The sequence below is a fragment of the Meriones unguiculatus genome, chromosome 10 (genome assembly GCF_030254825.1).
Source record: "Meriones unguiculatus strain TT.TT164.6M chromosome 10, Bangor_MerUng_6.1, whole genome shotgun sequence".
In the NCBI taxonomy this organism is placed as follows: domain Eukaryota; kingdom Metazoa; phylum Chordata; class Mammalia; order Rodentia; family Muridae; genus Meriones; species Meriones unguiculatus.
Window position 1 is genome coordinate 8,976,917 of NC_083358.1, and position 20,680 is coordinate 8,997,596.

General features: G+C 46.8%; 1 protein-coding gene across 1 annotated transcript in view; it reads right to left on the reverse strand.

Annotated features, from left to right (window-relative positions):
- The window catches only part of Cdh13 (cadherin 13), a 969,722-nt gene that overhangs the window by 19,202 nt on the left and 929,840 nt on the right, over positions 1-20,680 (reverse strand). Inside the window, exon 11 of the mRNA XM_060391900.1 lies at positions 11,783-11,925. Coding sequence (XP_060247883.1) covers positions 11,783-11,925 — 143 coding nt within the window. The remainder of the gene's footprint in view (positions 1-11,782; positions 11,926-20,680) is intronic.

The following is a 20,680-nucleotide window of genomic DNA, read 5'->3' on the forward strand; positions in this document are numbered from 1 at the left end:
TGAGACACTTGCCAGGTGAACCTAGATTGTCACATTGACAGTCAAAGCCAACCACCACAGCTGTGTGGGATTCTAACACTGGAAACCGTGAACACCCGGAAAGCATCTCAGATGGGCAAGTGAACTCCTCGTGTGGAGTCACGGACTCCAATCAGCAGTGAACACACAGACATTCATGGTATATCCATGTAGCGCTGTACGATTCAGCCATCAAAAAGTGCTGGAGTAGGCTCCAACATGGGCGAGCCTCAGAAACACAACACTAAGCAAAATAAGACTCAAAAGTGGTCACCTACTGGGGCTGGAGTGATAGTTCAGCAGTTAACAGCACTGGTTGCTCTCTCGAGGGCCTGGCTTTGCACATGGGTTCTGGGGACCACCTCATGCTTGTGTCGCAAGCACTCTACCACAGGAGCCATCGCCGCAGGCCCTGGTTTCTGCTTTGTCATGACAACCCAGCAGACCAGCAGCATTAGCTTCATGACGCAGACCGAGAAACAGTTGGAGAGACCCCTAGCCGCTGAAGTGAGGGCTTGGCACATCCCAAGGAGCTGGAGGGGAGAGCTAACTCCTCAAAGCTCCAGCCATTCCACTCCAGCACCAGATCTCAAGAGTCATTTTACTGAGTCATTTTCTCCATGACAAAACTGTAGCCAGCAATTCCAACCTGACTGATATTTCACTGTCCCTGACAGCACGAAGGCTAGTGGCTGGGTCTGACGTCGACCTTTCCCCCTTGCTTTATACAGTAGCTGTAAATGAGGGGTGCTGAACTGGCTTCATTTGGGTGCCTTTGTAACAAATGACCTGGCTTTATTCAAAGCAATGTCTGTTAAGCAGAATCAATCTGAGTAAACTTCCTCACCCTCACATGATCTCACTGAGGTCTCTCCTGACGTTCCAGTCCCCTCTGAGGGCTGTTGCTCAGAAACCTCTTCACAGGCTGTGGGTGGTGGCACACACCTTTAATCCCAGCAGAAGCAGGCAGATCTCTGTGGGTTCCAGAACAGCCAGGGCTACACAGAGAAACCCTGACTCACAGAACCAAACAACAAAACAAAACCCAACAAACAAACAAACAAACAAACAAGCAAACAAACAACAAAACCTCTTCACTGTGGGGCTGGACAGTAGCCTGTCCTTTAATCCATTTGAACACACTGTATATATTTCACTTTGGACCCACTGCCATTTTTCAGAGCACCTTTTACATAGGGGACCGAGGGAAGGACAGACAGGAATACGTTGTATCTTAGCCTATGAAAAATTATTATTTTGGTCAATTCCACTTTAAGTTTACAGCCGTTAGACACACCTATCTTGGTTTGTCTTCTTGGTAAGTGCTTTAGTTGGGGTTACTAATGCTATGATAAAGCACCTTGACCCAAAGCAAGCTGGAGAGGAAAGGGTTTATTTGGCTTAAACGTCCATATCACTGTTCGTCATCACAAGAAGTCAGGACAGGAATTCAAACTGGGCAGGATCATGGAGGGGTGCTGCTTGCTGGTTTGCTCTTCATGGCTTCCCCAGCCTGCTTTCTTGTAGAACCCAGGACCACCAGCCCAGGGAAGGCACCACCCACCATGGGCTGGGCCCTCCCCCATTGATCACTAATTAAGAAAATGCCCTCCAGCTGATCTTATGGAGGCATTTCCTCAGTTGAGGTTCCCTCCTCTCAGGTGACTACAGGTTGTGTTAAAGTGACATAAAACTAGCCAGCATATAAACTCCCACTGTATTTTTCACGGATGTGCTCAAAGGTACTTTATACAAGTTGCTGAGTCATGAAGCATGCTTGTGACTTTAGTATTCTCCCAGATGGAAACATATGGAAAACAGAACATTTTGGTGACCACAGAAAGAGTCCAGAGGCGATGAGGGCTTCCTGTTCTATATCCCCAGCCATTAGGAAGACCTAAGTGGAATGTTTTTCTTTTCACATTCTCTGCACAGCATTGGTGTGAAGCTATGGGACGTTTGGGTCTATTGGAACATAACACTTGTCTCTGGGCCCAGGGAGATGGATCTGTTGGTGAAAAACTTGCCACACAAGTGTGAGGACACGAGTTCATCTCCCCTGGACCTATGTGAAAGCAGGCGTGTCGGTGCACACCTGCCCCTCAGCTCTGGGACAACAAAGATGGATGATCCCCGGGGCTTGTGAGCTAGCTGGTCTTGCTGACTTGGGGAGATACAGTTTCACTGAGAGACTCTGTCTCAAAAAATGAGGTGGAGGGGTTGGAGGGATGGCTCAGCAGTTACTGCTTGCTGCTTCTGTCGAGGACCCACAGTGGGTTCCCAGAGACACATGGGGTGACCCAGACCCATAGACACCTGCAACTCCAGCTCTAGAGGATCCAATGCCTCTGACCTTGAGGACAGCTGTACTCATGTGTACCCCTCCAAATACACTTAATTAAAAAATAGTTTAAAAAAGTACAGAAAGCCATTTAGGATGATACCCAACATCAACCTCTGGCACCCACATGGATACAAACACACATGAACACACGCACAGATATAACACACATACACACATACTCGGAAATACCTGTCTCTGGTATCTGGAACCACCATTTAGCTCTTCTCTGAGTTAACCATTAGGGGACACTAAGCCTTTCTGATTTCCAAGCAGGAGGAGTGTCAACAGGTGTGACTCCTGGGGAGGAAGTGGAGGACCAGTCTACCAGAATCTGAACAGGATGTGGTAACCCTGGCAGCAGCAACCAGCCGTGGACTCTCCAGTGGGAGTCGAGACCTTGCTTTGAGAAACTGCTCATGGCAGGTCTCAGTCCCCATGAGCCAGTGAGGATAACACCAGACCTGGAGGTGACCTTGGCAGTATGTCCATCATCTTTGATTCCCCCTTGGCTCACTGTAACTGCTCTGGCCTGTCACTAGCCTAGAGGACTGCATTTGATTCATTCCCTAATGCTCTCACTCCAGCTTGGTACCTTCCCTTCCTTGTCCCTTCCTAAGACAGGGCAGTAGTTCTGTGCTGGCTGAACTCTTTCCCTAGTGTTTTCATGCTCTGAAGGCACCGTCTTAACCTTTTCAGAAAATGTGGACCATATGAGGCAAGCGACAGTGTTCATCTCTAAAGACAAAATGCTTGCCAACATGAAAGGTCTGTTTTGCTAACAAAGCAAAACAAACAAAAAAAGCATGTTGGTTACCTGGAATTGATATGTGTAGGTAATCTTCAGCTCATTAACATGAGTAAAATGGGCTGAAGAGTAGTGCTTACTGCTCTTCCAGAGGACCCATGCCAAGAAGCTCACTACTACCTCTAACTGCAGCTCCAGGGAATCTGATGCCCTCTGCTGGTCACCACAGGTACCTGCACTCATGTGCACATACCTCCCCCCTTTCCACATAGACAGATAGTTAAAAATAAATCTTAAATTGGATAACAGTTTAAGAAAAAGGCATTCTTTTCTCCTCAAACCATCTCTCATCTCAGCATTGTCCATATCACAAAGAAGCAATCCTTGGGACATTATGTGTATAAGCTCTAAAGCCCTAAGCTCACAGCACCAAAGGTTAGGTTTCCAGGGCTGGTCAGTGTTTTTCTATAACTCCATTCAGACTCCACAGTTCCAGCTGTTAAGAGTCACTTAAAAGACAACACATTGGTTCTGCCACAGTCATTCTGACCTGGAGAAGCCGAGCTATGTGGAAAGTGCTACGTTAGACTGCAAAGGGAACACTCCTCTCTCTGTTTCCTCTGCAGAAGTCCCCCAGTCCTTTTCTGCAGAAGTGCCCCACCAGGAGGACTGTCCTTCCCTGGAGCATATAGTGCCGAGAGAGCAGGGTAAGGTGGTACTTAGAGAAAGCAGCCCAGCCGACTAGGTCCTTGCTCTGTTTGTCACCATGCATTTCTCCCCTTTTCATGCCTGTGCATATTTGCATGTGTGTTCACATTTCTCAGTCACCCTCCTACCTTAGTCTTTGAGGCAGGGTCTCTCAGCCAAACCCAGACCCCCTTGATATGACAAGTCTCACTAGCTAGCCAGCTTGCTCAGGGATCCTGTCCCTGCCTTCAAAGGCTGGATTACATGCATCTCACCATCCCCACTCGGCATTTTACAAGTTCTCATGGAAACAGAACAGCTCACATTGCCAACATAAGCTGGAAGAATGCTCCCATCCATCACGACCATGCAGTCTGCAAAGTCACGTGATCAGCCTCACCTGCCTGCTATTGAATCACGATTGGATTGAATCACGAAGTCCATGATGCTGGTTTTTTTTGTTTTGTTTTGTTTTTTTTTTTTTTTTTTTGCTCAACGATGTGTTTGTGAAGCTCATTTTGTTTCTGGGAGAAGCTGTTCACTTACTGTTTTTATATACTCTGTTTTTATGTACTGTGTGAATGAAACATTTGCTTTTTTACCTTAGTAGATGTGTGAAAAACTTCCATCTTCTTGGCGTGTGTGTTTGTGTGTGTCACACGTGTACATATGTGTTGTGTGTGTGTGTGCATGCTACAGTGGCCTGTAGGTCAGAGGAGAACTACAGAAAATGCTTCACTCCTTCTGGCACTTAGGCCCAGAACTCAGGTCTGGCTTGGTAGCAAGATCATCTGCCCTGAGCCATTCCTCTGGTATTGATCTATTGCTTTTTGCAGTTCATATTTTGCATCCTTTTTTTAAAAAAGAAATCTTTGACTACACTAAAGACATGGGTGTACATTTTTATGAATGATATTTAGTCCGCTGTCATGTTTAGAGTTGGTTCCTGTCTGTGGTTGAAGAAGCGAGGGGATGTGTTATTTAACCCAGCACTGTTTAATGAAGAGATCTGCTTCCTCAGTTCATGGCTGTGTCTATTGCCGATGTCGTAACCAGGGACCTGGCACATATGTGGCTCATCTGATTGGAGGCTGGATGTTCCCCATGGTCCCCATGTTTGCACATCTGGTCCACAGCTGTATTGTGTTTGGGTGGTGGTACAGACTTCGAAACATGGGGTCTAGCTGGTTGAGATAGGTCGCCAAGGCCTCTGAAGGTCATACTGCTTCAGGCTGGGGCCTGCATTTCCAGTTTCCTGAGCTGTGCTATGTGAGGAAGCCGTTGTCATGTGGTTCTGCTGCTTCGGGTTAGCCACGACACCTGCCAGGCCTGCTCCACCATGCTGGGCTGTGCCCTCTGAACTCAGGAGACCAGACCAGTTGCTCCTCCCTTAAATATCTCTGCCAGGCAATCCAATCAAAGAAATACAAAAGCATCACAATGCTCTGCTTATTTCTGTTGCTGCTATGAACACTGTCAGGTATGTGTGTGTGTGTGTGTGTGTGTGTGTGTGTGTGTGTGTAAATATCATACAATTTCAATCCCTACTGTTTCCCAACAGGGCCAGAGGTATAAAGTACAAGTCTTCCAATTTATCCTCAGGATTGCCTTGACAAATTTTAGCTCCTTGTGCTTCCATATACATTCTGTAGTCAGAATATATATATGTGTATACACACATATGTGTGTGTGTGTGTGTATATATATATATATATATATATGTATGTATATATATTTTGCCGCCACCCCCGCCCCCAGAATTTTGTTCAGCATTGTGTCTCAGTCCTTAAGCCACTTTGGAAATAACTGGCATTTCAATTGTCCCAAATCATCTCGTCCATAAACATGGTATACCTTCCCGCTTATGCAGATGTGAGGCTGGGCCTCCAAATCCCATCCAAGCAACTGTGTCTATCAGCAAGCCGCTACTTAGCTTCTCTGGATGCCAGATGAAGCAAGCAAACCACAGACTCCACAGCCACACACACTGTTCTCAGAGACCAGCACAACCCCTGCTAAGAGAGAACACGTTTAACTGGCTCAGTCTGGATTCCTAGGTACTTGAGCTGGTGGGCACCTCAGCATCTTTAACACTAGGTGGCGCTCTGCAACCAGTTTTGCGCCAACTTCTCGGTTTTGGTGGGGGAGGGGGCCGTTGGCAACTAGCCCGAGAGACGGAGAGACAGACACAGACAGACAGACAGTAGCTGACATTGCTTAGTAAGGCCACTCCCACTAAGCTCATCAAACCGGTCGGTCGTGGACTTGAAAGCATCCTTCTTTGGGCCGTCGTGCTGCCCCAGCCTGGCGGCGGATGTTAATTTTACAGCTTCGCTCAAGAAGTCACACCACAGTTGCCTTCACAGAAGGCACTCAGATTGTCACTGGTAGCTTCGGTGTAGAGAAGTTGAACCTGTTTCTTTACATTTATGTCCTTGCTTGGATTTCCGTTACCACTGAATCTCCTAAAAATTCCTTTTCCCACGAGGCATGGTGAGGAGCAAACCTTTAATCCCAGCACTCAGCAGGCAGAGGCAGGCGGATCTACACGGGGAGCTGGCGGCCAGCCAGGGACACACAGGGACACCTTGTCTCAAGGAATAAAAGTTACACCTTCCAACGCTTCCTGTATTGATTTCCTTTCTCTGACACCTTTGTTAAATTCGCTAAAAGTCTCCGTGAATAAAAGAGTTTGATTTCACTTCATCCCTAAACCTGAAAGTCTGTGTTTTTGTCCCCTGTTGCTCTGAAGATGACTGAGGGAAAAGCTGTTAGCATAGCGCTGTTGAGCGAGATGTTGGCTGAAGCAGGAACATGCCTGTGAGCTCAAGTCAGATTAAGGACATTGCCTAGTTTGCTAAATATATGTATGTATGTATATATGTATGAAGTATATGTATATATTTAAATCATGACTCAATACGCAGCACTTTCCCTCCCTCCCTCCCTCCCTCTTTCTCCTTTTCTCTGTTCCTTCCCCATCCAACACCTGAGTGTAATACCTACAGCAGCCAGAAGAGGGCGCTGGACTTCCCCTAGAGCTGGCCTTGCAGGAGATTGTGAGCCATCTTACCTGGGTGATGGCTACGGATGTGGGGTCCTCTGCAAGGGCAGGGAAAGCTCTTAACTGCTGAGCCGTCTTTCCTGCCCCTAATATGCAATCATCTCCAATGGCTCTATTAGGATGATTTTTATCATTCCTGTTGGGCTCATTAATACTTTAAGCACTTTAGATTTTATGCTTGAGAGATTGGCCTGTGATTTTAATTTGTGTAAGATTTTGCCATGTTTTAGATAAAACACGTTCTCCTGAAAACAGTTGTTAACTGTCCCTTCTTTCGCTGTTCTGGAAGAGTTTCTGTGAGATTGGTACTCTCCCGTCTCAGATGTTTGGAAACAGGCGGCAGCCATCTGGGCCTGTAGTTTGCTTAATTAGAAGGATTTCAACAGAGATTTTTTTTTTCATAAATATTGGGCCGTTTAAGATTATTTGATTTCTTCTTGGGTCACTTAAAATTATGAATTACTTATTTGTGCTTTTATTTGCGTGTATCTATGTGAGTGCCTCACTCTCTGGCTACCATGCCCTCTTGCCATGACTTTTGACATCCCTTGAACCCAAGTAAGCCCTCCCTCCCTTCAGTGGCTCCTGAAAGGTATTTCATCACAGAAATGAGAAACTTAATTAATGCTGTTTTTATTTGAGCAGAGCTTTGTGAATGCCGAGCCTGGGCTTCGCTGCTGAGCTCCGTTTCATTCCCAGATTGCTTTGAACATTTTTTCCATGTATTTAATCGTCATCAGTCTGAATGTGTCCTGGACAGTGTTTCCTTCAAGTTCATCCTCTCTGCAGTTTGCTGAACTTCTCCATGTCTTTTTTAAAAATCAGTTTCATATCTTCAATGGCTGCCCTGCCAGTATCACGTCCTGTCCTGTGACTCCAGCTGCACGGCACCCTAGGTTACTGTTTGGATGTGAGGTGTTCCAAAAGGCTCATGTGTTTGAATATCTCGTCCCAGCTGATGGCACTGGCTTTGGGAGGTTGTTTCAAATTCGGGGTCTAACTGGAGGATGTGAATCTCTGCGGGGGTGCTTTGGGGGTTCTGGTCTGTCTCCATCCTGGGCCCCTTGCTGTCTGGCCGGGTGAGATATGGGCAAGTAGTTGCTGTTCACTTCCCCAGCCATGAAGCTGCCCACCGCTGCGCCTGCCCCGCCATGATGGACCACGCCCTCTCACACAAATTCCCCGCTGAGATGCTTCTGATCAGGTATGTGGTGGGAGTGATCAGAAAAGTAACAAACACACCCCGCTCATGCCTCATGTGCCCCTCCCCCCACCAAGCTCTTTACTCTCTCTGTGTGCTTAGAAGCTGGCTGTTTTCTACAGCTTCGTATCACACATCACACATCCAGGTTGAAGCCCGGAGCCCAGGATTTCTGGAACAGCATTTTGATTCTTTATTACAGGTCCCAAGCTTTGGGTGCAGGGGCCCCCACTTTAGTCCAGCCCTTGAACATGCTGATTCAAGGTGTGCCCAAGCCTGCTTTTCCCTTTGACTGTCGTTTACAACTTCTTTTTTCTCTGCAGCTCCAGGGATGTTTTAGAGTGGTGGTCCTCAACCTTCCTAATGCTGTGACCCTTTAATACAGTCTCTCAGGTTGTGGTCACCCAACCATACAATTGCTTACGCTGCTACTTCATAACTGTAACTGTCATAGGTCATAATGTGAATATCTGTGTTTTTTGATGGTCTTAGATAACCCCTGTGAAGGGGTCATTCGACTTCCCCCTTCCCCAAGGTGGTTGAGACCCAACAGGTTGAGAACTGCTGTTTTAGATTCTGAGTTGGATATCATGTACGGGAGCAACTTGGTTGTTTCCTCCTGTGAACTTCCCCCAGGCAGGATGAAGTCCTGGCTCCGCTGCAGGGTTGGGGGATGAAGGCGGGTGGGTGGTGAGGCTGAGCTTCAAGTCTAACTAGTCCATGCCTGTGCCGCCTGGAGTCTGCCTGCCTGCCTGCCTGCCTGCCTGCCTGCCTGCTGAAGGCTTTGGGAGCCACACACAGCTCTTCTGGACCCTGTAGAGCAAGCAGCTCATCTCTCTAGCCATCTCACCTCTCCCTGCCTGGCGCCTTCAGAACCAGACAGGCGTCTTAAATGAGAAGTTAGCTGGCTTCCTCTAGTTGCTCTGATATTCCTTTGGGACCGCAGGAGGTTTCGGACCGTCTGTTGGGACAGGGCCGGAGAGACAGCTCAGGGGTTAAGATGGTCTGCTGCTCTCGCAGAGGACTTGAGTTCAGCTCACAGCACCCACGTGTGGTGGCTCTCAGCCTTTTGTGACTCTAGGTTTAGGAAATTCAACACCGGCTTCTGGCCTCTGTGGGCATCCGCACATGTGTGCACACACATAAACGAAGATTTAGAAGCTTGCAGAAAAGGAAGCCCACGATGGAAAAGCCTCTCAAGTTTGCCATGTGCCCCTCCGCCTCTGGCTCCTCCTGGCTTTCGTGGCATGTTTTTCTAGTTTCTCTCCCTTTCCCCTGGGGGAGGGGTGATGGCTGACTCTAACCCAGAATCTGATCCCCAAATCCTTTCACTCTCTTGGGAGCGGCTCCCCTCTCTGATCCTGGCTGTGCCTGTAGGTCTGATGATTATACAGTAAAGGTCGCGGGCACTGTTGGAACTCTGTAGTTTTGCAGCTACATCCAACTTGGCACTTCCAGCAGCCCGACATTTTATCACTGCGTTTGGGCACAAATTCTGGAGTGACTCTCAGTCTGCAGAAAATCAACTTTGGAGATTTAGCTTTCCTGGCGTTAAATGACAAAATCCTTATTCTTTGATTCCATCAAATAAACTGACTTTGTAGCAAATTAATAAACACTTTGGCTAAAGCTGAGACACCTGTTAGCGTGCTGAAGAAATTGGTTTTCCCCAGATAAACCTAATTCCCGGAGATAAGTCTCCAGCAAGTATCAAAGCTGCCTTTGCACACAGCTCTGATCACCAAGACCTTTGCTGGGTGTGTCTTTCTTGCTCTCTCTGGGACTCTGTTCAATAAATATGGCCATCCCTCACAGTAGTTCTGTGTGGTAAAAAACAAAACAAAATAAACAAAAAAACTAGTTTCTGCTCACACCTCTGGGGACAGTTCCGTCTTCTGGAGACATCTGTGACAGCAGATTTTGAATTTCCTTATCTAGTGTCAGTATAAGAGACTGAGGCGAGAGTCACGCTGGGCTCTTCCTGGGTGCAGGAGGCTCAGTCTTGACTCCGATCTTTCCATACCTGATCCTGGCTCAGGCTGGTGCAGTCAATACCGAGCCAAGCTCATCTGGCTTCTGCTGGGCTCGGAAAGGCTTGGTGTCTTCTCTTTCCTCACTGCAATGTTCTAAGCAAGAATAATCCTCTTTGGTTTACATGGAAACTGCGTCACAGAGTTCAACGGGCCTCACAGGTGTCCTGTGTGCACTATACCAGGAGCAAACAGGCGAGACCACGCCCCCTTTGCAGAACCACGTGGTTATAGGGTGCCCTCAGAAGCCAGACAGCTAGTGAGAACCACAGTGAGACTCAGCCACACGGACAGTTCCAGCAATGTTAAGGGTGGAAGAAACCAAAGGTGAGAAAATGATGTCCTGGAAGAAACTTTCATCTTTCTTGTGTGGCTGGGGACTGAACGTAGGGCGTGGTAAACGTGGGCTGTGCTTCTGAGCTACACCTCCATCCTGGGAAATGCTAGTCTGTATATTAACTTTTTAAAAATTACATTTTGTGTGTGTGTGTGTGTGTGTGTGTGTGTGTGTGTGTATGTACATGTGTGCCTGTGTGTGTGTGTGTGAATGTGTGCTTGTGTGTGTGTGCATGTGTGTATGTGTGTGCCACGATTCATGTGTGGAAGTCAGAAGTTGTTTGTTGTTTGCTCCTAAGTTGTTTGTTGTTTGCTCCTTCTACTGTGCGACCTGGGATTGAACTCAGGTCCCCAAGCTTAGCAGCAAGCATCTTTACCTGCTAAACCATCTCACCAGCCTCTTTACACATTAAAAAAAAATCCAGAAATCAAAACATTTTCAAAGTTAATGTACAGGAGAGGTGGTTCAGCATCTGGCCTGCCCCTTCGCTTTTGAATGAATGACTTTTTTTTTTTTTTTTTTTTTTGCTGTTCTGCTGTTGGCATACACTTCTTCAGTTCTTAGAGCAAGACCCCCCAAACTTGCAGACACATAGCCTGATGGAGACCCCAGAAACAAGTTCATGGCAAACCTGCCGTCTCTGCACTCTCGGTCTCCGTGACATCTCCAGAACCTGATCTCGTCTCATTCACTTCTGCGACTGGTCCTAGCCAGCGTACGTCTCCCTGTGACTCTCCCTGGGCCTGCCACGGCCACACCGTCTGTTCCCCAGAGAAGAGAGAGTGCGTGAGGTGCCTTGCACTCCACTCACACGCGTGTTTCAGGAGACAAGTTCTAGTTCACTCGCTGCCACCTCCCCGGCATCCAGCATGGAGTCTGGCATGGGGTACTGAGTGCTAAGCCTTTGAAGGAGCAGAATTTTGTCCTTCTGCAGTGACTGGCTGGGGGGATCCAATGTCTTTCCATGGAGTTGAGTCATGATGGGACAAATCCATGAGGACAGTTCAGTTCCAGGGGTCAGTGATATCTTTCCCACCCCACCCCAGAACCTCCTGTGCAGGGGAGCACACAGCGCAGAGACCAACGGCACTGCTGTGGCCTGCTAACCTGGGATCCGTCTCTGAAAGAATGTACTGAACCCTGTTCTGACCCCTGAATGGACACATTTGCCTTTCCACAAACACTGAGATTTCCTGGCTTGGGAATGCCACAGCCTGGGCACATGTGCGGGTAGGAACGGCTTCCTCTTCCTTCCTCTCCATGAGCACCTCACACATGTATCAGAACAAACATACCAACACAAATACACCTGAAGGTTGACGCGTGGACCCTGCTAGTCCTTTCCGAGTGACTCACCACTGTCAATGGCCAGGAACAGGGCAGTGTACACACTGTTGTGGACGAATGGGGACTCCCGGTCCAACACCGCGGTGGTATCAACAGTCCCATTGATGGGGTTAATATTCAGCCAGCCGGCTGGGTCCTTGTAAACAGAGTACCTGAGGGGGGAAAAATCCCAAACGTCAGATTGTGTTCCAATTAGAGTGAAGACGTATCAACTGAGCATAGGGCCCTGGCTCCTTGGCTCAGTACTAGGCCATGCTTAACACTCAGACCTTTCGGTTCCAGACACTCATTTGTTAAGCCACTCTGAGCATGCGCTGTGCTGCACAGGTGTCAGGCAGGCCTCCTTTTCTGCTAGTGATAACCTCAGAGAAGCCTTTTAGGGTCTGCCTGGCTCTCACAGAGGCCAAAGTCATAGCCATTCTCCCCAGCCACAGCCCAGGCTCGTTCCTGTCACACACCTCCTGCACATTTCCTGTAGAACAGGTGAAGGATGTGCCGTATTGAAGGGAAGGACAGGACAGACGGAGACGGGAGGGTCCCTGGGACTCACAAGCCAACCAGCCTAATTTGTGAGACCCTGGACTGTGGGAGGTATACTTGCAAGAAAAAGCTGGACGGCATTTGAGGAACAACACCCAAGGTTGGTCTCTGGTCTTGTTTCTCCTGGGACAGCATTGGAGTGTGGCACCCACTTAATAACATCCGTTTCTACGATGGCAGCTTCCTGCACCACAGCAAGACATGGCCTGGCACAATCCATACTGTCTGCCAGTCTGCACATCAAGCTGGAAGGCCTGGTGCTATCACAAGCTCCCTTCCCAGACAAGGAAGCCAAGGTGCAGTCCAGAGGACATGTTGAGCGTGTCAAGCCGGGAAGGGCAAAGCTCTTTGCTGTCTCTCTCTGTGAGGTGGGGAGGGCTGCCGGCAGGCTCCGTGCACTTGAGGAAACCCCAGTCTCAGGGCTCTGCACCGGGCTCTCGAGAGCTCCGTGGTTTTTAGGCCACTGTGGTTCTGTCACAGTGTACTGGAACCTGAGGCCTCTCTGCTTCTTTGCCCGTGATGTTCTGTGACTCTATCCCACACCACAGAGCTCTGGCAACAGTGCTCCTGCAGTGGCAGCCATGCTGGGATGGATGGATGGAGAGACTGCTCCTGGCCAACATGGTTCACCCACACCCCGTCACCTCAATGATCACTTCAAAATGGCAGCCTCTCTCAGCCTCGCTGTGTGACATCTTGGTGGTGCCTTCACCTGCCATGTCCTTGCCGCCTGCGGCTTAATATGGGCTGTGTGGCTCGGCCACCCTGGCCATCGTCTTGTGTGAGAATGAGGTCAAAGTTGACCAGACCAAGCCAGGAATCCATATCTGTGTTCAGCTCTGGGCTAAGTGATACAGTTTTGTCTCTGTCAGTCACAACAACCCAATAAAAAACTGCATTATCCTTGCTTTGAAGATACAGCAACCAAAGCCAAAAGTTCAGCAACTCCCCCAAAGTAGCTCAGCTAAGACACAGTGCAGAATGAATTCAGTGCTGGCACGTGGGATTCCAGAGACTGGAATCCAGAGCATACCCAGCATGCTCTCTGTTCCCCATGCTTAAGGCTAGGTACTGCCCCTAGAGCCAGGTGGAGAACCTGGTGAATGATAACCAGTGGAACTGGACCTCCTGGAGAGCTGTGCATGCCGGGCCAGGGCTCTCCCATTGAACTTCATCCCGGCGCCTGCTGTTTGGAACAGGGTTTTACTACGGAGACCATGCCAGCCTCGAACTCACGTATTCCATCTTGGCTTTCCAAGTGCTGGGATCAGAGGCAGGCACTGCCAAGCATACCTTCCGCACGCTGGCTGTGCCTTTCGTCTTTCAGTGGGAATGATTGTTCGAGGGAGCATACAAAGAAAGCTGACATTTGCTTCTCATTTTACAGGTGACAGGTTCACAGTGGAGCCAGGAATGACTTGTGGTTCAACAGATTTAAAATAACGAGTATTTTAAATGGACCATATTTTATTCCCATGTCACGCAACTCAGTTTCGAAGATAAATAAAAAGCGAATTAGGCAATCCAGCTTTTCAGGCGGGTGTGCCAGCGGCGCTGTTTGTCCCCATGCCGTTTACCTTTCGTCTCTCGAAGCCACGATTCTGCAATGAATTCACAGGCTGCCTTGCTGTCTCGTGTTCAGAGACATTAGGTTGACATCAGTGCATAGTCATGATCTCAGAAGCCGCATTGCCCCGGAGCACCCATTGTTAGTAGCCTGAGAATCTCTGGGTCTAAGGGAAGCCGGGCCTTCTGTGGCTTTGAAGGGCTGTGCCTCGTATCTTCCTTCCTTAAAAAGTAACCAGGTCGAGGATGGGTGTGGTGGCACACTCCCTCAATCCTCGCACTTAGGAGGAAGAGGTCGGTGGATCCCTGTGACCTTGAGAATCCACATCAGCAGAGGCTCTGATGCCTGTGGCCTCTGTAGGCAACCACAGTCATGTGTGTATGTGCACACATACATGTACACACACATATACACACATATATACATGCATATACACATGCACACACATGCACACATGCACACATGCACACATGCACACACACACACAAGTAAAAGTAAAAACCACAGATATTAAAATAAGTAGCCAGGTAGGGGCTGGAGCCGGTTCAGCTGGCAGAGCACCTGCCTCACAAGCATGAGGAGCCCAGCTCAGAGGCCCCATCCCACCCCGCCACATTAAAAGCCACGAGTGGTGCTGTGTGTGTTAAGTCCAGCATGGCGGGTGGAAACATGGAGAAAGGAAAATCCTTGGGGCTTTCTATCCAGCCATCCAGTAGGACTGGTGAGCCCCAGGCTCAGTAACGGACCCTGTCTTAGCGAAATACGGTGAAGAACAATAAAGGAAGACGCCTGATGTCCACCTTTGTTATCTCCATGCATGTGTACAGGAGAGAGAGAGAGAGAGAGAGAGAGAGAGAGAGAGAGAGAGAGAGAACAAAACAACCAGCTGCCCATACTTATTCACTGTATTTCTTGGGATCACTTGAGCTTGTTTTCCTGTATTTACCTATTTTATTTGATGCCCCTTTCCATGGTACCTTGAGGGGTTGTGTACCCCAAGTGCCTTTGTTGTTCTGCTTGCTATTTGTGGCCAGAACCCAACCAGTGGCCACGGAAGCCAAGGGATGCTCCATTGCTAAACACTGCCACACTGCCCCCTCGCCAGCTCACACTGCCCATGAGATCCAAACTGACAGCTGGGGAGTGGCAGGTACTTCCTGCCTGACCCACAGGGGACCTCAGCTCAAGGCCACCTGCCAACAGGCTCTTCCAAGTCATGGCTTTTGAGTACTTTGGTTAAATCAGCCCTTTCAAGCCAACTGGCCAGACACACTATGTAAATTTCTGACATTTTCAGAGCTGTCCTTTTAATAAACCTTTCAGTATGAAAATACCAGCCTGCAAAATGTTTTTTGTGCTTCTGGACCCGAAAAAACGCATATGCCTTATTAAATTGAAATTTCCGGGCAATTTATCTGTAATGTGAACTTTGCTTGTTACAGGGGCGGAAAAAAAAAAAGAATCAAATTAGGAACAGAGCTCATTTCAGTACGTAATGTAGCCTTGCGGACATGCTTTGAGTTCTTGCCAAGCCCTGGCCTTGTGTGGATGTGGGTTGTTGGAAGGCACAGGCAGGATCAGGGGCCCGCTCCGGGGGCAGGCAGCATGGAGAGGGTGGTTACATAGACAGGTATAAGACAGGAGCATCAGAGGAAAGAGAAGGAGTTAGGGAACATGGCTGCGTAACTGCCGGGAGAACTCTGGCTGCTGAGCCACATGTGACGGCAGCTCTTGACTGATAGTCTGACAGGATTTGGATCACTGTGGAGACACACTTCTAGGTGTATCTATGAGGGTATTTCCAGAAGTGGGGAACTGAACAGGGAAGGCCTGTGTAAGGATGTCACCATCCCCTAGACCGCGGTCATGGATTTCATTAGAGAGAAGGAGAGCAGAGCGCCAGCATTCATCTCTCTCTGCTTCCTGGCTGAAGACATGAGCAACTCCTCATGCTCCTGCTGCTATGCTTTCCCTGCCATGATGGACTGCACCATCGAACCACGAGCCCAAATGGACCCTTCTTTCCTAAGTTGCTTTCTTTAGATATTCTGCCACAGCATAGAGAAACTAACTAATACACATGCCAATAAGGAAACAATATTATTACAGGAATGGTTACTTGATTTCACTCATGGTAAGGGCCATGAGAACAATTTCCCTCACAATAGGCCACACCTGTTTTCTGGTCTCAGTATTTGCTTCCAGCAGAACCTATCAGTGGGAGATACTTCCACAAAGCCCCATTTTCCCGAGAAGATGCCTCACCATGTGCCATCACATCCTTTTCAGAAGAGGAAGTGAAGGTTCAGAGCGGACTAGCTCTTGCCCAAATACTACAGCGTTTAGATGGCGGAACTATGGTTTTAACCTGCTCTGTCTCCCAGGCTCAGACCCGATTTTGTTTGCCTAGAGCAGTTCACATGGGCTGGGTGTTCTATGTCATTGGGTTCCCAGCTCAAATGTGCACAAGATTTCTAGGGTTGCTCTATGTATGATAGGCCCTAGTCTATCAATCATCTATCTGTCTGTCTGTCTATCTATCTATCCATCTATCTATTCCTCCATCCATCTACCTACCTATCTCAATTATCTAATTTTTTTTTTTTTGAGACAGAGTCTAGGTTTGCCTAGAACTAACTGCATAGCCAAAGGTACTCTCCAATAGTGGCTAACCTAAGCTTCCTGCTGGGATTGTAGGCATGGAACAACATGCTCCCCCATCCTGTTCTCTCTCTTCCCCTCTCTCTTTATCCACTCCCATTTCCTCTGTATTTGTGTGTGCTGTATCTCATGCTGGTGGGCACATCTTAGGCCTAAGAACACAGGTATGAATGAGCCCCACGGGACTGCTCTGCATTTGAATACTCTATTTGCAAGGCATGCGTGAACTCCTTGCTGTGTCTGGGATTATCTCACAATCCCTAACCCTTGCTGAGTCCTGACCTCTATTTGGTCATCAGAGTTGTCAAGAAATCTCTGAGGAGTCTGGTGTGGTGGGGCACACCTGTAATACCAGCACTCAGGGAGGCAGAGGCAGGCAGATCTACAAATCGAGTCTAGGAAAGCCAAGGCTACACAGAGAAATCCTGTCTTGAACCCCCCCCCCAAAAAAAAAAGTCCAAGGGACTAAAACAGCCCAAAGAGTACAGACCAACACCCATACAATAACTCTCAGGCACCTGACACCTGGGAGGATGTTCAGAGTGGTGTCAGGAATGTTCGAGAATGCAAAGGAAACCCACAACCAGCAACTGTGTGACGGGGGAATCAACAAGGGAGGAGGGTGAGAGAGGAACTCATGGGTATGTCAGAGGCGGGAGTGAGTAGCAGAAGGTGAGGGGGGGCCTTGCAAGCTGTCTGAAGCCCTTACCTTGTTTGGAAGGACAAGTGCATCATTGTTGGGTTTGGCTGTGTGGTGTGTGTTGTCTCAGAATGCTGTTGGGAACATGATATTAAAAGCAACAATTTTTGGTCCACCAGTGTTTACAAGAAGAAGAGGCTGTGATTGGGGATTAAAACAAACTTATAAAAAGTATCCTCATTATTTTTTTCTCTGAAATCTTCATTAATGTATTTCTTCATTCTGAGTGATTTTTGGTTCTGGCTGGGAATTGCCCTCTGCTCTGGCTGTCCTCTTCGGATGAGGGCTATTGGGGATTCCTGCTTTTGAATTTGTAACGTGCGGGAAAAGAACCAGAAAAATCGGAAGGCAAGGCTTTGAAGACTTTGGAGCTTGCTAACTTTTGACAACATTGGAGTCTTCTGGTCTCTGTGGGTAGGGTATCTGCATGCACACACATTCGTTACACACACACACACACACACTTAAAACAACAGGATGCTGTTTTCCAGTGTTTCAGAGGGACATAGTCCTCTGTCCATAGCACATGGCCCTGGTGAGTTCCGTCTACACGGGTCCAATTGCACTGCCTGCAGATTAAGTTCATTCCTAGTTCACTGGTGCCCCTGGCCTGGAGGTGTCTGGCTATTCCCTAGGGAGGCTCTCAAAGCAATAAGTTCCCTGGGAAAGGAAAGCTGGGTCAGAATGAGGAGCTGAAGCCTAAGCTAAAGCCAGAGCTTATGCTAATCGCCCTTTCTTCCCCACAATGTCTTAAACACCCCTCAACTCAGAGTCCCTCCTACTCTTTGATCCTTGTCAGCTGGTTTCTTGCTCCACCTCTTGACCTGGGGTTAACTTTATTAGATGGGGCATACAGAGTTAAGATCTTGGATCTAACTTTATTAGATCCAGCATACAGAGAGCTCTTGGATTAAAGGTGTGTGCTAGGGCTGGGTGAACCAAACAACAAACAGGGTTTTACAGTTTACAATTTTTGGGTTCACAATGGGATCAAATATGGTGCAACATTTCTCCCCCTTGTCTAAATAAAAGAATTCTTCTGAAATCAATAAACTATATACTATCAAGTAAAAATTACATTCACAATGTCTAGTCCATATGTAATTAGCAACCATAAAGAAAGTATTCTACTATCTATCCTTTCTTGGTGAGTCCAAAGTTCTGTACCCAAATCACTTTGTATCAAAATTTGCAATACCAATCAGAAACCATCTAAAAAGACCTAAAACATTTTCTTAAATCCTGAAGAACTTAATCTAATTTGAAAGATTATAACTACTTAGTTTTCAACCCCATCAGAGACCGGAGAACAAAACAAATAGAAATGATAGAGACTGCTGGCTGCCTGGAGAGCCACCCAACATATTTTTATAACGTTGGAGCACCATCTTCAGCCTACTGGCTCAGAATCTCTGACAGACTTTTCTGTGAAGCAGGTATAATAATGGACTTGCCTACCTTGTCCTTGCAAAGCTCAGCAACTTTCCTACATCCAATTTATCCAGCATTCTGTCTGTAATAGAAGCAAGGGCGTTCCTTGCCCAGTGGATAGCTTGCCACATATGAAGCCATCTTCTCAAGGAGAATTTTTTGATGTTCATCATCTTCTTCAAGGTAAAAAAAAAAAGGGTGCTTCCAGGAGCTGACATGTCTCATTGTCAAAAAATGTTCAAATTAATAAGATATCTTTAACTGCCATATTCTATAGATCTCTGAGGTTTTTTTGATGACATCTATCTCTAGTATATCTGAATTACTTGTTTTTAGCTATATATTGACTGGTTAACTTAGAAAAATATGTGTTTAACTAAACTAGTACCTAACAAATCCACAAGTTTGATTGTCTATTAGTTTGCATTTCTAAATTATCCTAATCAATCTATGAGAGTAGCTTTCACATTGCATTTTTTAAGAATTACATAGGCATAAAACCTTGAAAAGATACATAGTATGCTGTAACCCAATATAACCTTAATTTTATATCAATATGCAAATGATCTGTAAGAGTAGATTTAATAATTTACTCTTTTATCCTTTTGTTTCTATATATTTTCTATATCCCCCTTTTTGTCTAAGTTAAAAGAAATGATACAGTAAAATTATTTACAAAAATTAAGCAATTTTTGTTAAGCTTTTCACAATGTCCAGCTCAGTTGTATTTGGTAGTCATAAGAGTAAGTATTTTTGTGTTCAAAGTTCTGTAAAATGTTCATGTTAGTCTCATATGAACTCAGCATTTTGAATGTCCTAAGCAGTCTGTAGTCCAAGGCTGATCTTTCGATGGTGACTGTCAACTTAGTGGCAATCCTGACTAGGCAGAACATAAAGTTAACTCAGAAGTGTCCATTGTTTGTGCATAATTAGGCAGCAGAAGAAAGATGGAGCAGTTTTTTTCCAGTGGTTGCTGTTACACAATCCAGGTGGTGGGTTTGTAGTTGGGGGCCCTGTCATCTTCTTGGAAAGCTAAGAGGTTACTATTAAGAGTGGTAGAAAACCTAAAATTTTTTAAAATAAATTTTTATTTTTTTACATTAATTACATTTTTTCTTTTTTAATTCTTTATTAATTATACTTTATTCACTTTGTATCCCCCCTGTGGTTCCCTCCCTCCTCCCATCCCAATCCCTCCCTTCCTCCACTCTCTGCATGCATGCCCCTCCCCAAGTCCACTGATAGGGGAGGTCTTCTTTTCCTTTCTTCTGATCCTAGTCAATTAGGTCTCATCATGAGTGGCTGCCTTGTCCTCTTCTGTGGCCTGGTAATGCTGCTTCCCCCTTAGGGGGAGGTAATTAAAGAGCAGGCCAATGAGTTCATGTCAGAGACAGTCCCTGTTCCTATTACGATGGAACCCACTTGGATACTGAACTGCCATGGGCTGCATCTGTGCAGGGGTCTTAGGTTATCTCCACACGTAGTCCTTGGTTGGAGTAAAGACCCCTTATGCTCAGAATTTTTGGAAAACCTAAATGTTTAAAATGCCATATTCAGCAGCTCTCAGAAAGGTTTGAGGACCATAACCTACTGAGTACATATGAGGTATACAAACTTGGTTTCTAGTTACTTGCTTCAGACTCAAACCTGGAAACACACACAGGAAATGAGATGAAGCTTATTTCTAAAATTAATTAATAACTACTAGTATCATGATTCAGTTTATATATACATAATAATCTGATAGGTTTTTGAGATAATATAACTTAAAAATTAGAGAGTCAAATGAAGACCAAAGGATTATGAGATCAGTGATAACAGAATAATCCCTTACTTTTTGTTTTTCTCTGTCCCATACCAGGTGGCTCTTCTGATAGGAGACAGAGATTTTGAATTTTTTAAGGATACATAGGTTTAGAGAAGAGAGCCATGCACTAACTCCAAAGTCAGCTTTAATTTTTAACTGAATTGGGACCATATAAAGACCACTTATGTTTGTATAGGGAAG